This window comes from Coregonus lavaretus (assembly GCF_964263955.1).
Source record: "Coregonus lavaretus genome assembly, contig: HAP1_SCAFFOLD_137, whole genome shotgun sequence".
In the NCBI taxonomy this organism is placed as follows: domain Eukaryota; kingdom Metazoa; phylum Chordata; class Actinopteri; order Salmoniformes; family Salmonidae; genus Coregonus; species Coregonus lavaretus.
This window is the reverse complement of record NW_028156980.1, coordinates 393,272-409,341: the sequence shown is the minus strand read 5'-3', so window position 1 is coordinate 409,341 and position 16,070 is coordinate 393,272. Positions and strand designations below refer to the sequence as shown.

The 16,070-nt window shown below is 41.3% G+C and overlaps 1 protein-coding gene across 1 annotated transcript in view; it reads right to left on the bottom strand.

Moving 5' to 3' along the window:
* LOC311125957 (DNA (cytosine-5)-methyltransferase 3A-like) overlaps positions 1 to 16,070 on the bottom strand; it is a gene marked incomplete at its 5' end in the record, with an annotated part of 134,603 nt that overhangs the window by 15,667 nt on the left and 102,866 nt on the right. Inside the window, 5 exons of the mRNA XM_084199983.1 lie at positions 20 to 104; positions 422 to 605; positions 10,273 to 10,385; positions 10,472 to 10,551; positions 15,591 to 15,635. Of these exons, the coding sequence (XP_084056109.1) occupies positions 20 to 104; positions 422 to 605; positions 10,273 to 10,385; positions 10,472 to 10,551; positions 15,591 to 15,635 (507 nt within the window). The remainder of the gene's footprint in view (positions 1 to 19; positions 105 to 421; positions 606 to 10,272; positions 10,386 to 10,471; positions 10,552 to 15,590; positions 15,636 to 16,070) is intronic.

Here is a 16,070-nt window from a genome sequence, read left to right as displayed (position 1 = left end):
CACACACTGGTGTTCTGACCTGTGGCGATGCCGTCGAACAGAGAGAGGACTCTGATTGGCTGTCTCCTCTCAGCTGCTACAGGAGGGTACAACCTGGCTGCCTCCTGGGGAGGGGGGGGGGGGGGGGGGGGGGGGGTCGTCATTGTCATCCTTGTGATCCTCAGCCATAAAACATTTTGAGAAGTTTACATGTTTTAATGTGTCGGTCTAAAGCAGGGGTATCAAACTGGTCCCCCCCGTTCCACATCATTGATCTCCAACACACCTTATTCAACTATGCAATTAATCAGCAAGTTAGTTGAATAAGGTGTGTCAGGTAGTTGGAAACCTAATATGTGGAACAGGGGGGACCAGTTTGATCCTCCTGCTTTAGACCAAGACATTGAAACATGTAAACACTTCTACGTGACCTTTGACTTACAAACTCCTGTTCATGGTTGTTAGCAAAGAACACCTGTAGTCGTGACGGCCAGTCGTCGCGTCGTCGTAGTAACCCGTGTGTGTTGTCTGTTTCACACATGTAGCAGTTCCAGGGGTCCTCTCTGATTGCAGCTGATGCCGAACCCACACCCACCAACAGATCCACACACTCCACACAGAAACACCTACACACACGCACACGCCAACACAAACACACACACACGTCATAAAATGCTAGCAAGAATAGGCGATAGAACTAGAGACTACAGTAGAGAATATAGAACTAGAGACTACAGTAGAGACTATAGAACTAGAGACTACAGTAGAGACTATATAACTAGAGACTACAGTAGAGACAATAGAACTAGTGACTACAGTAGAAATAGAACTAGAGACTACAGTAGAGACAATAGAACTAGAGACTACAGTAGAGACAATAGAACTAGAGACTACAGTAGAGACTATAGAACTAGAGACTACAGTAGAGACAATAGAACTAGAGACTACAGTAGAGACAATAGAACTAGAGACTACAGTAGAGACAATAGAACTAGAGACTACAGTAGAGACAATAGAACTAGAGACTACAGTAGAGACAATAGAACTAGAGACTACAGTAGAGACAATAGAACTAGAGACTACAGTAGAAATAGAACTAGAGACTACAGTAGAGACAATAGAACTAGAGACTACAGTAGAGACTATAGAACTAGAGACTACAGTAGAGAATATAGAACTAGAGACTACAGTAGAGACTATAGAACTAGAGACTACAGTAGAGACTATATAACTAGAGACTACAGTAGAGACAATAGAACTAGTGACTACAGTAGAAATAGAACTAGAGACTACAGTAGAGACAATAGAACTAGAGACTACAGTAGAGACAATAGAACTAGAGACTACAGTAGAGACTATAGAACTAGAGACTACAGTAGAGACTACAGTAGAGACTATAGAACTAGAGACTACAGTAGAGACTACAGTAGAGACTATAGAACTAGAGACTACAGTAGAGACTATAGAACTAGAGACTACAGTAGAGACTATAGAACTAGAGACTACAGTAGAGACTATAGAACTAGAGACTACAGTAGAGACTATAGAACTAGAGACTACAGTAGAGACTATAGAACTAGAGACTACAGTAGAGACTATAGAACTAGAGACTACAGTAGAGACAATAGAACTAGAGACTAGAGACTACAGTAGAGACTATAGAACTAGAGACTACAGTAGAAATAGAACTAGAGACTACAGTAGAAATAGAACTAGAGACTACAGTAGAGACTATAGAACTAGAGACTACAGTAGAAATAGAACTAGAGACTACAGTAGAGACTATAGAACTAGAGACTACAGTAGAAATAGAACTAGAGACTACAGTAGAGACTATAGAACTAGTGACTACAGTAGAGACAATAGAACTAGAGACTACAGTAGAGACAATAGAACTAGAGACTACAGTAGAGACAATAGAACTAGAGACTACAGTAGAGACAATAGAACTAGAGACTACAGTAGAGACAATAGAACTAGAGACTACAGTAGAGACTATAGAACTAGAGACTACAGTAGAGACAATAGAACTAGAGACTACAGTAGAGACAATAGAACTAGAGACTACAGTAGAGACAATAGAACTAGAGACTACAGTAGAGACAATAGAACTAGAGACTACAGTAGAGACAATAGAACTAGAGACTACAGTAGAGACAATAGAACTAGAGACTACAGTAGAAATAGAACTAGAGACTAGAGACTACAGTAGAGACTATAGAACTAGAGACTAGAGACTACAGTAGAGACTATAGAACTAGAGACTAGAGACTACAGTAGAGACTATAGAACTAGAGACTAGAGACTACAGTAGAGACAATAGAACTAGAGACTAGAGACTACAGTAGAGACAATAGAACTAGAGACTACAGTAGAGACTATAGAACTAGAGACTACAGTAGAGACAATAGAACTAGAGACTACAGTAGAGACTATAGAACTAGAGACTACAGTAGAGACAATAGAACTAGAGACTACAGTAGAGACTATAGAACTAGAGACTACAGTAGAGACAATAGAACTAGACTACAGTAGAGACGACAGAACTAGAGACTACAGTAGAGACAATAGAACTAGAGACTACAGTAGAGATAATAGAACTAGAGACTACAGTAGAGACGACAGAACTAGAGACTACAGTAGAGACAATAGAACTAGAGACTACAGTAGAAATAGAACTAGAGACTACAGTAGAGACTATAGAACTAGAGACTACAGTAGAGACAATAGAACTAGAGACTACAGTAGAGACTATAGAACTAGAGACTACAGTAGAGACTATAGAACTAGAGACTACAGTAGAGACAATAGAACTAGAGACTACAGTAGAGACTATAGAACTAGAGACTACAGTAGAGACTATAGAACTAGAGACTACAGTAGAGACAATAGAACTAGAGACTACAGTAGAGACTATAGAACTAGAGACTACAGTAGAGACAATAGAACTAGAGACTACAGTAGAGACAATAGAACTAGAGACTACAGTAGAGACTATAGAACTAGAGACTACAGTAGAGACAATAGAACTAGAGACTACAGTAGAGACTATAGAACTAGAGACTACAGTAGAGACTATAGAACTAGAGACTACAGTAGAGACAATAGAACTAGAGACTACAGTAGAGACTATAGAACTAGAGACTACAGTAGAGACAATAGAACTAGAGACTACAGTAGAGACTATAGAACTAGAGACTACAGTAGAGACAATAGAACTAGAGACTACAGTAGAGACTATAGAACTAGAGACTACAGTAGAGACAATAGAACTAGAGACTACAGTAGAGACAATAGAACTAGAGACTACAGTAGAGACTATAGAACTAGAGACTACAGTAGAGACAATAGAACTAGAGACTACAGTAGAGACTATAGAACTAGAGACTACAGTAGAGACTATAGAACTAGAGACTACAGTAGAGACAATAGAACTAGAGACTACAGTAGAGACTATAGAACTAGAATAGAGATAGCACAACTACAACAGAGAGCTATATTTTATTTTCTGGGTCACCTAAATATTGACTGGCTTTCATCAAGTTGCCCACTCAAGAAAAAGCTTCAAACTGTAACCAGTGCCTGCAACCTGGTTCAGGTTATCAGTCAACCTACCAGGGTAGTTACAAACAGCACAGGAATGAAATCATCAACATGTATTGATCACATCTTTACTAATGCTGCAGAAATTTGCTTTAAAGCAGTATCCAAATCCATTGGATGTAGTGATCACAATATAGTAGCCATATCTAGGAAAACCATAGTTCCAAAGGCTGGGAATTATATAGTGTATAAGAGGTCATACAATACGTTTTGTAGTGATTCCTATGTTGTTGATGTAAAGAATATTTGTTGGTCCGTGGTGTGTAATGAGGAGCAACCAGACACTGCACTTGACACATTTAAGAAATTGCTTATTCCAGTTACTAATAAGCATGCACCCATTAAGAAAATGACTGTAAAAACTGTTGAATCCCCGTGGTTTGATGAGGAATTGAAACGTGACTGAACTGAATAATGAGGCTTGATGAGGAATTGAAACGTGACTGAACTGAATAATGAGGCTTGATGAGGAATTGAAACATTACGTGTATGATCTGTGTAGTAATATTATTAGTATCTCAGAGCCATTTGCATTGCTAATTATAGCCTAATGTTAGCTAGCTAACATTGAACCTGGTTGGTTAGCTACCTGCAGATTCATGCAGGGTAGTAACGTTATGAGTTGGGATTATGGTTCATTGTTTAGCTAGCTAGCTAGATACATGTCTTAACAAAAGACTCCACTTATGCAAGTAACCATTTCAATAGAATGTGCAGGATGTCAGCAGCACAGTTGCAGTCACCAATGCTCTGGATAACATAAAAACATCCTAACCAGCTCTGCTAGGGTGAGTAAAATGGTCAGAGTGAGCTGTTCTCTCATTTGTGTCTGGAAGTAGCTAGCAAGCTGGCCAACGTTAGCCAGTTAGCTTGGGTGCTTGACTGCCGTTGTGAAGTCAGAACGCTCGGATCAACCCTACTCCTCGGCCAGAGCGTCCAGTGTGCGCTCTGAACGCTCCGAGAGCGAAACACTCTGAATTTATGAACGGACAATCTGACAACGAACGCCGAGAGCACACTCTGGCACTCCAGATTAAATTTACGAACACACCCGTAGTATAAACCAGCCTTTAGCCTTGAAATCTTTGGTTGTTTTGTACATGGCGTCACATGTGAATCCTTAAAGAGCTGGGTGGGGCTAAAGCTAAAGAGGGTGTGAACGATGCTGAATGGGTGTAGACAAAGAAGAGCTCTCCAGTAGGTGTACCAAAACATTCAAGGACCATTTTCTCAAAAGTGAGGTTACAAGTTTATCACCTTTCAAAGCAGAATTACTTTCCCATTGTTCCTCAACTGCAGTGTATGATATACCACATTCTAGCTCTGAGTGTCTACTTTTATTTTTGTAAAAAACACAATTTCAAATTTTGCTACATAAGACTGAATCGAGCCGGTCAGTCAAAAATTGTATGGTTGAGAGGGATGAGGCAAAAGGAATGTCAAATAAGTCTGGCTGCACGACCGATTGGCAAACGTACTGCAAATTGAGAAATCATGTGACTAAACTGAATAAAAGAAGAAGAAACTATACCATGAAACAAAGATAAATTATATAAAGAATGATAGTAAAAAGCTTTGGAGCCCCTTCAATGACATTTTGGGCCAAAAGGCTAACTCAGCTCCATCATTTATTGAATCAGATGGCTCATTCATCACAAAACCCACTGATATTGCCAATTACTTGAATGATTTTCTCATCGGCAAGATTAGCAAACTTAGGCATGACATGCCAGCAACAAATGCCGACACTACACATCCAAGTATAACTGAATTATGAAAGACAAGTATTGTAATTTTGATTTACAAAAAGGGAGTGTGAAAGAGGTGAAAAAATGATTGTTGTCTATCAACAATGACAAGCCACCGGGGTCTGACAACTTGGATGGAAAATTACTGGAGGGAAGCAAAAGTCATTCCGCTACCCAAGAATAGTAAAGCCCCCTTAACTGGCTCAAATAGCCGACCAATCAGCCTGTTATCAACCCTTAGTTAACATTTGGAAGAAATGGTGTTTGACCAGATACAATGCTATTTTACAGTAAACAAATTGACAACAGACTTTCAGCACACTTATAGGGAAGGGCAATCAACAAGCACTTCATTGATGATTGGTTGAGAGGAATTTATGATTAAAATATTGTGGGGGCTGTTTTGTTAGACTTCAGTGCGGCTTTTGACATTATCGATCATAGTCTGCTGCTGGAAAAACGTATGTGTTATGGCTTTACTCCCCCTGCTATAATGTGGATAAAGAGTTACCTGTCTAACAGAACACAGAGGGTGTTCTTTGCCACATTTTCCTCCCTCCTGAATCCTCCCTCCCCCCCCCCCCCTCCTCTCTCTCTGTGGATGACTTCGTCAACCACTTTGAAAAGAAGGTTGACGACATCCGATCCTCGTTTGTTAAGTCTAATGACACTGCTGGTCCTGCTCACACTGCCCTACCCTATGCTTTGACTTCTTTCTCCCCTCTCTCTCCAGATAAAATCCTGCGACTTGTGACTGCAGGCCGCCCAACAACCTGCCCGCTTGACCCCATCCCCTCCTCCCTTCTCCAGACCATCTCCGGTGACCTTCTCCCCTACCTCACCTCGCTGATCAACTCATCCTTGACCGCTGGCCATGTCCCTTCCGTCTTCAAGAGAGCGAGAGTTGCTCCCCTTCTCAAAAAACCAACACTCGACCCCACTGATGTCAACAACTACAGACCAGTATCCCTTCTTTCTTTTCTTTCCAAAACTATTGAGCGTGCCGTCTTTAGCCAACTCTCTTGCTATCTCTCTCAGAATGACCTTCTTGATCCAAACCAATCAGGTTTCAGGACTGGTCATTCAACTGAGACTGCTCTTCTCTGTGTCACGGAGACTCTCCGCACTGCTAAAGCTAACTCTCTCTCATCTGCTCTTGTCCTTCTAGACCTGTCTGCTGCCTTTGATACTGTGAACCATCAGATCCTCCTCTCCACCCTCTCCGAGCTGGGCATCTCCGGCGCGGCTCACTCCTGGATTGCGTCCTACCTGACCGGTCGCTCCTACCAAGTGGCGTGGCGGGAAGCTGTCTCCGCACCACGTGCTCTCACCACTGGTGTCCCCCAGGGCTCGGTTCTAGGCTCTCTCCTTTTCTCCCTATACACCAAGTCACTTGGCTCTGTCATATCCTCACATGGCCTTTCCTATCATTGCTACGCTGACGATACACAACTAATCTTCTCCTTTCCCCCTTCTGATAACCAGGTGGCGAATCGCATCTCTGCATGTCTGGCAGACATATCAGTATGGATGACGGATCACCACCTCAAGCTGAACCCTGGCAAGACGGAGCTGCTCTTCCTCCCGGGGAAGGACTGCCCGTTCCATGATCTCGCCATCACGGTTGACAACTCCGCTGTGTCCTCCTCCCAGAGTGCGAAGAGCCTAGGCGTGACCCTGGACAACACCCTGTCGTTCTCCGCCAACATCAAGGCGGTGACCCGCTCCTGCAGGTTCATGCTCTACAACATTCGGAGAGTGCGACCCTGCCTTACACAGGAAGCGGCGCAGGTCCTGGTCCAGGCACTTGTCATCTCCCGTCTGGACTACTGCAACTCGCTGTTGGCTGGCCTCCCTGCCTGTGCCATTAAACCCCTACAACTCATCCAGAATGCCGCAGCCCGTCTGGTGTTCAACCTTCCCAAGTTCTCTCACGTCACCCCCCTCCTCCGCACACTCCACTGGCTTCCAGTTGAAGCTCGCATCCGCTACAAGACCATGGTGCTTGCCTATGGAGCAGTGAGGGGAACGGCACCTCTGTACCTTCAGGCTCTGATCAGTCCCTACACCCAAACGAGGGCATTGCGTTCATCCACCTCTGGCCTGCTGGCTCCCCTTCCTCTGCGGAAGCATAGCTCCCGCTCAGCCCAGTCAAAACTGTTCGCTGCTCTGGCACCCCAATGGTGGAACAAGCTCCCTCACGACGCCAGGACAGCGGAGTCACTCACCACCTTCCGGAGACATTTGAAACCCCACCTCTTTAAGGAATACCTGGGATAGGATAAAGTATTCCTTCTAACCCCCCCCCCCCCCAAATTGTAAAGTGGTTATCCCACTGGCTATAGGGTGAACGCACCAATTTGTGAGTCGCTCTGGCTAAGAGCGTCTGCTAAATGACGTTAATGTGCCCTTGAGCAAGGCACTTAACCCTAATTGCTCCTGTAAGTCGCTCTGGATAAGAGCGTCTGCTAAATGACTAAAATGTAATGTAAATGTAATGGAAGCCTCTCCAACATAATCCAGGTAGAATCAGGAATTCCCCAGGGCAGCTGTTTAGGCCCCTTACCTTTTTCAATCTTTACTAACGATATGCCACTGGCTCTGAGTAAAGCCAGTGTGTCTATGTATGCAGATGACTCAACACTATACACGTCAGCTACTACAGTGAGTGAAATCACTGCAACACAACAAAGAGTTGCAGTCAGTTTCAGAATGCGTGGTAAGAAATAAGTTAGTACTACATATTTAAAAACTAAACGCATTGTATTTGTGACAGATCATTCACTAAACCCTAAACCTCAACTAAATATTGTAATGAAAAATGTGGAAATTGAGCAAGTTTAGGTGACTAAACTGCTTGGAGTAACCCTGGATTTTAAACTGTCATGGTCAAAACATGTTGATACAACAGTAGCTAAGATGGGGAGAAGTATGTCCATAATAAAGTGCTGCTCTGCATTCTTAACAGCACTATCAACAAGGCAGGTCCTACAGGCCCTAGTTTTGTTGCACCTGGACTACTGTTAAGTCGTGTGGTCAGGTGCCACAAAGAGGGACTTAGGAAAATTACAATTGGCTCAGAACAGGGCAGCACGGCTGGACCTTGGATGTACACAGAGACCTAACATTAATAATATGCATGTCAATCTCTCCTGGTTCAAAGTGGAGGAGAGATTGACTTCATCACTACTTGTTTTTGGAAGAAGTGTTGACAAGCTGAATGAACCGAGCTGCCTGTTTAAACTACTAGCACACAGCTCAGACCCCATGCATACCCCACAATACATGCCACCAGAGGTCTCTTCACAATCCCAAAGTCCAGAACAGACTATGGGAGGCGCACAGTACTACATAGAGCCATGACTACATGGAACTCTATTCCACATCAGGTAACTGATGCAAGCAGTAGAATCAGATTTAAAAAACAGATAAAAATAGACCTTATGGAACAGCAGGGACTGTGAAGAGAGACACACACACAGGCAGAGACACACGCATACACATACAATGCTTTTTCCCCCCACTGTAACTATAACCAGTCACTACCACTACTATAACTATAACCAGACACTACCATTACTATAACTATAACCAGTCACTACCATTACTACTGTAGTCACTATGTAATGTAAAGTAATATTATCAATTCTATATAACTGCCTGAATGTTGCTGAACACCAGGAAGAGTAGCTGATGTCTTGACAGGAACTAATGGGGATCCATAATAAACCCCAGGAAGAGTAGCTGCTGCCTTGGCAGGAACTAATGGGGATCCATAATAAACCCCAGGAAGAGTAGCTGCTGACTTGGCAGGAACTAATGGGGATCCATAATAAACCCCAGGAAGAGTAGCTGATGCCTTGGCAGGAACTAATGGGGATCCATAATAAACCCCAGGAAGAGTAGCTGCTGCCTTGGCAGGAACTAATGGGGATCCATAATAAACCCCAGGAAGAGTAGCTGCTGCCTTGGCAGGAACTAATGGGGATCCATAATAAACCCCAGGAAGAGTAGCTGCTGCCTTGGCAGGAACTAATGGGGATCCATAATAAACCCCAGGAAGAGTAGCTGCTGCCTTGGCAGGAACTAATGGGGATCCATAACAAACCCCAGGAAGAGCAGCTGCTGCCTTGGCAGGAACTAATGGGGATCCATAATAAACCCCAGGAAGAGTAGCTGCTGACTTGGCAGGAACTAATGGGGATCCATAATAAACCCCAGGAAGAGTAGCTGCTGCCTTGGCAGGAACTAATGGGGATCCATAATAAACACCAGGAAGAGTAGCTGCTGACTTGGCAGGAACTAATGGGGATCCATAATAAACCCCAGGAAGAGTAGCTGCTGCCTTGGCAGGAACTAATGGGGATCCATAATAAACCCCAGGAAGAGTAGCTGCTGCCTTGGCAGGAACTAATGGGGATCCATAATAAACCCCAGGAAGAGTAGCTGCTGCCTTGGCAGGAACTAATGGGGATCCATAATAAACACCAGGAAGAGCAGCTGCTGCCTTGACAGGAACTAATGGGGATCCATAACAAACCCCAGGAAGAGCAGCTGCTGCCTTGGCAGGAACTAATGGGGATCCATAATAAATACAAAATAGATATAGTAGAACTACAGTAGAGATAGTAGAACTAGAGTAGAGATAGTAGAACTAGAGTAGAGATAGTATAACTACAGTAGAGATAGTAGAACTAGAGAACAGATAGTATAATTACAGTAAAGATAGAATAACTACAGTAAAGATAGTAGAACTACAGTAGAGATAGTAGAACTACAGTAGAGACAGTAGAACTACAGTAGAGACAGTAGAACTACAGTAAAGATAGAATAACTACAGTAGAGATAGAATAACTACAGTAGATACAGTATAACTAGAATATAGTTGAATTACAGTAGATATAGTAGAACTAGTAAAGTGTGTGTGTGTGCATGCGCTGACCTGCAGCAGTTGTTGTTTCCACACATCAGGACCTCCCGTCCTCCACAGCAGATAGTGCAGTAGGACTGGTATCCATCATCATCGTACTGGTACGCACACTCCAGGAAACAGTTCTACACACACACACACACACACACACACCTTTACACTACAGGAACAGTTAGATAGACATGCTTACAGAGGACGGGGGTGTGTTTACCTTGCAGCTCTGACACATGGCTCCGATGAAGAGAGGATGCTCCAGAGAGACGTTGAGGCTACCACAGGAGATACAGATATCTAAACACAAACACACACACAGTCATAACATGTTAGCAAGAAGTGAAGACAATAGAACTATAGTAGAGATAGTAGCACTAGAGTAGAGATAGTAGAACTAGAAGAGAGATAGTAGAACTAGAGGAGAGATAGTAGAACTAGAGGAGAGATAGTAGCACTAGAGTAGAGATAGTAGAACTAGAGGAGAGATAGTAGAACTAGAGGAGAGATAGTAGAACTAGAGGAGAGATAGTAGAACTAGAGTAGAGATAGTAGAACTAGAGGAGAGATAGTAGAACTAGAGTAGAGATAGTAGAACTAGAGTAGAGATAGTAGAACTACAGTAGAGATAGTAGAACTAGAGTAGAGATAGTAGAACTAGAGGAGAGATAGTAGAACTAGAGTAGAGATAGTAGAACTAGAGTAGAGATAGTAGAACTAGAGTAGAGATAGTAGCACTAGAGTAGAGATAGTAGAACTAGAGGAGAGATAGTAGAACTAGAGGAGAGATAGTAGAACTAGAGTAGAGATAGTAGAACTAGAGTAGAGATAGTAGAACTAGAGGAGAGATAGTAGAACTAGAGTAGAGATAGTAGAACTAGAGTAGAGATAGTAGAACTAGAGTAGAGATAGTAGAACTAGAGGAGAGATAGTAGAACTAGAGGAGAGATAGTAGAACTAGAGTAGAGATAGTAGAACTACAGTAGAGATAGTAGAACTAGAGTAGAGATAGTAGAACTACAGTAGAGATAGTAGAACTAGAGTAGAGATAGTAGAACTAGAGGAGAGATAGTAGAACTAGAGTAGAGATAGTAGAACTAGAGTAGAGATAGTAGCACTAGAGTAGAGATAGTAGAACTAGAGGAGAGATAGTAGAACTAGAGGAGAGATAGTAGAACTAGAGGAGAGATAGTAGAACTAGAGTAGAGATAGTAGAACTAGAGGAGAGATAGTAGAACTAGAGGAGAGATAGTAGAACTAGAGGAGAGATAGTAGAACTAGAGTAGAGATAGTAGAACTAGAGTAGAGATAGTAGCACTAGAGTAGAGATAGTAGAACTAGAGGAGAGATAGTAGAACTAGAGGAGAGATAGTAGAACTAGAGTAGCGATAGTAGAACTAGAGGAGAGATAGTAGAACTAGAGTAGAGATAGTAGAACTAGAGGAGAGATAGTAGAACTAGAGTAGAGATAGTAGAACTAGAGGAGAGATAGTATAACTAGAGTAGAGATAGTAGAACTAGAGGAGAGATAGTAGAACTAGAGTAGAGATAGTAGAACTAGAGGAGAGATAGTAGAACTAGAGTAGAGATAGTAGAACTAGAGTAGAGATAGTAGCACTAGAGTAGAGATAGTAGAACTAGAGGAGAGATAGTAGAACTAGAGGAGAGATAGTAGAACTAGAGTAGAGATAGTAGAACTAGAGTAGAGATAGTAGAACTAGAGGAGAGATAGTAGAACTAGAGGAGAGATAGTAGAACTAGAGTAGAGATAGTAGCACTAGAGTAGAGATAGTAGAACTAGAGTAGAGATAGTAGAACTAGAGGAGAGATAGTAGAACTAGAGGAGAGATAGTAGAACTAGAGGAGAGATAGTAGAACTAGAGTAGAGATAGTAGAACTAGAGGAGAGATAGTAGAACTAGAGTAGAGATAGTAGCACTAGAGTAGAGATAGTAGAACTAGAGGAGAGATAGTAGAACTAGAGGAGAGATAGTAGAACTAGAGTAGAGATAGTAGCACTAGAGTAGAGATAGTAGCACTAGAGTAGAGATAGTAGAACTAGAGGAGAGATAGTAGAACTAGAGTAGAGATAGTAGAACTAGAGGAGAGATAGTAGAACTAGAGTAGAGATAGTAGAACTAGAGTAGAGATAGTAGAACTACAGTAGAGATAGTAGAACTAGAGTAGAGATAGTAGAACTAGAGGAGAGATAGTAGAACTAGAGTAGAGATAGTAGCACTAGAGTAGAGATAGTAGAACTAGAGGAGAGATAGTAGAACTAGAGGAGAGATAGTAGAACTAGAGTAGAGATAGTAGAACTAGAGGAGAGATAGTAGAACTAGAGTAGAGATAGTAGAACTAGAGTAGAGATAGTAGAACTAGAGGAGAGATAGTAGAACTAGAGGAGAGATAGTAGAACTAGAGTAGAGATAGTAGAACTAGAGTAGAGATAGTAGAACTACAGTAGAGATAGTAGAACTAGAGTAGAGATAGTAGAACTACAGTAGAGATAGTAGAACTAGAGTAGAGATAGTAGAACTAAAGGAGAGATAGTAGAACTAGAGTAGAGATAGTAGAACTAGAGTAGAGATAGTAGCACTAGAGTAGAGATAGTAGAACTAGAGGAGAGATAGTAGAACTAGAAGAGAGATAGTAGAACTAGAGGAGAGATAGTAGAACTAGAGTAGAGATAGTAGAACTAGAGTAGAGATAGTAGAACTAGAGGAGAGATAGTAGAACTAGAGTAGAGATAGTAGAACTAGAGTAGAGACAGTAGAACTACAGTAGAGATAGTAGAACTAGAGGAGAGATAGTAGAACTAGAGTAGAGATAGTAGAACTAGAGTAGAGATAGTAGAACTAGAGTAGAGATAGTAGCACTAGAGTAGAGATAGTAGAACTAGAGGAGAGATAGTAGAACTAGAGGAGAGATAGTAGAACTAGAGTAGAGATAGTAGAACTAGAGTAGAGATAGTAGAACTAGAGGAGAGATAGTAGAACTAGAGTAGAGATAGTAGAACTAGAGTAGAGATAGTAGAACTAGAGTAGAGATAGTAGAACTAGAGGAGAGATAGTAGAACTAGAGTAGAGATAGTAGAACTAGAGTAGAGATAGTAGAACTACAGTAGAGATAGTATAACTAGAGTAGAGATAGTAGAACTACAGTAGAGATAGTAGAACTAGAGTAGAGATAGTAGAACTAGAGGAGAGATAGTAGAACTAGAGGAGAGATAGTAGAACTAGAGTAGAGATAGTAGAACTACAGTAGAGATAGTAGAACTAGAGTAGAGATAGTAGAACTAGAGGAGAGATAGTAGAACTAGAGGAGAGATAGTAGAACTAGAGTAGAGATAGTAGCACTAGAGTAGAGATAGTAGAACTAGAGGAGAGATAGTAGAACTAGAGGAGAGATAGTAGAACTAGAGTAGAGATAGTAGCACTAGAGTAGAGATAGTAGAACTAGAGGAGAGATAGTAGAACTAGAGGAGAGATAGTAGAACTAGAGTAGAGATAGTAGCACTAGAGTAGAGATAGTAGAACTAGAAAAGAGATAGTAGAACTAGAGGAGAGATAGTAGAACTAGAGTAGAGATAGTAGAACTAGAGTAGAGATAGTAGAACTAGAGGAGAGATAGTAGAACTAGAGTAGAGATAGTAGAACTAGAGTAGAGATAGTAGAACTACAGTAGAGATAGTAGAACTAGAGTAGAGATAGTAGAACTAGAGGAGAGATAGTAGAACTAGAGTAGAGATAGTAGAACTAGAGTAGAGATAGTAGAACTAGAGTAGAGATAGTAGCACTAGAGTAGAGATAGTAGAACTAGAGGAGAGATAGTAGAACTAGAGGAGAGATAGTAGAACTAGAGTAGAGATAGTAGAACTAGAGTAGAGATAGTAGAACTAGAGGAGAGATAGTAGAACTAGAGTAGAGATAGTAGAACTAGAGTAGAGATAGTAGAACTAGAGTAGAGATAGTAGAACTAGAGGAGAGATAGTAGAACTAGAGGAGAGATAGTAGAACTAGAGTAGAGATAGTAGAACTAGAGTAGAGATAGTAGAACTACAGTAGAGATAGTAGAACTAGAGTAGAGATAGTAGAACTACAGTAGAGATAGTAGAACTAGAGGAGAGATAGTAGAACTAGAGGAGAGATAGTAGAACTAGAGGAGAGATAGTAGAACTAGAGTAGAGATAGTAGAACTACAGTAGAGATAGTAGAACTAGAGTAGAGATAGTAGAACTAGAGGAGAGATAGAAGAACTAGAGTAGAGATAGTAGAACTAGAGTAGAGATAGTAGAACTAGAGTAGAGATAGTAGAATTAGAGGAGAGATAGTAGAACTAGAGGAGAGATAGTAGAACTACAGTAGAGATAGAACTAGAGGAGAGATAGTAGAACTAGAGTAGAGATAGTAGAACTAGAGGAGAGATAGTAGAACTAGAGTAGAGATAGTAGATCTACAGAAGAGATAGTAGAACTAGAGTAGAGATAGTAGAACTAGAGGAGAGATAGTAGAACTAGAGTAGAGATAGTAGAACTACAGTAGAGATAGTAGAACTACAGTAGAGATAGTAGAACTAGAGTAGAGATAGTAGAACTAGAGTAGAGATAGTAGAACTAGAGGAGAGATAGTAGAACTAGAGTAGAGATAGTAGAACTAGAGTAGAGATAGTAGAACTACAGTAGAGATAGTAGAACTAGAGTAGAGATAGTAGAACTACAGTAGAGATAGTAGAACTAGAGTAGAGATAGTAGAACTAGAGGAGAGATAGTAGAACTAGAGGAGAGAGAGTAGAACTAGAGGAGAGATAGTAGAACTAGAGTAGAGATAGTAGAACTAGAGTAGAGATAGTAGAACTAGAGGAGAGATAGTAGAACTAGAGGAGAGATAGTAGAACTAGAGTAGAGATAGTAGAACTACAGTAGAGATAGTAGAACTACAGTAGAGATAGTAGAACTAGAGTAGAGATAGTAGAACTAGAGTAGAGATAGTAGAACTAGAGGAGACATAGTAGAACTAGAGTAGAGAGAGTAGAACTAGAGTAGAGATAGTAGAACTACAGTAGAGATAGTAGAACTACAGTAGAGATAGTAGAACTAGAGTAGAGATAGTAGAACTAGAGGAGACATAGTAGAACTAGAGTAGAGATAGTAGAACTAGAGTAGAGATAGAGTAACTAGAGTACAGATAGTAGAACTACAGTAGAGATAGTAGAACTAGAGTAGAGATAGTAGAACTAGAACAGAGATAGTAGAACTAGAGTAGAGATAGAGTAACTAGAGTAGAGATAGTAGAACTAGAACAGAGATAGTAGAACTAGAGTAGAGATAGAGATGTTTACCTTCTATGTTCCTGGTCTTCTGTCTGATCTCTTGGATGAGTCTCTCTGAAACACAACAACATCTTATGCTGGGTGTACACTACACAACTTTCAAAATCCTAACATCCTCTCACCGTCTTTCCTGTCATTTTTTTGTCTTGCCAACGTAGTGTTGCTCACACTAAATGATCTGGCACAGACGGGGTCACACATTACAAGATCCTTCCCGTGGTCGGGGAGATTCTCCATACCACCACGATGTCTTGCCAAAACAATGATGTGATGATGAGATTAGATTGTTAACGTAGCTAAAACGAGCTGTGGCTCAAAGCAACCTTATAAAAGTTTTCTGTCAGACATTCACACTTGCCATACAGAGTTGAAATTTCTAGCCAACATTTTGAATTGAATAACATGACTTGTGAACTTCAGAGCTGTAATGATTTAACACTTTGGCTTTGGTTAAAGGCAACTACAAACGCATCCTGGTAGTAGTCATGG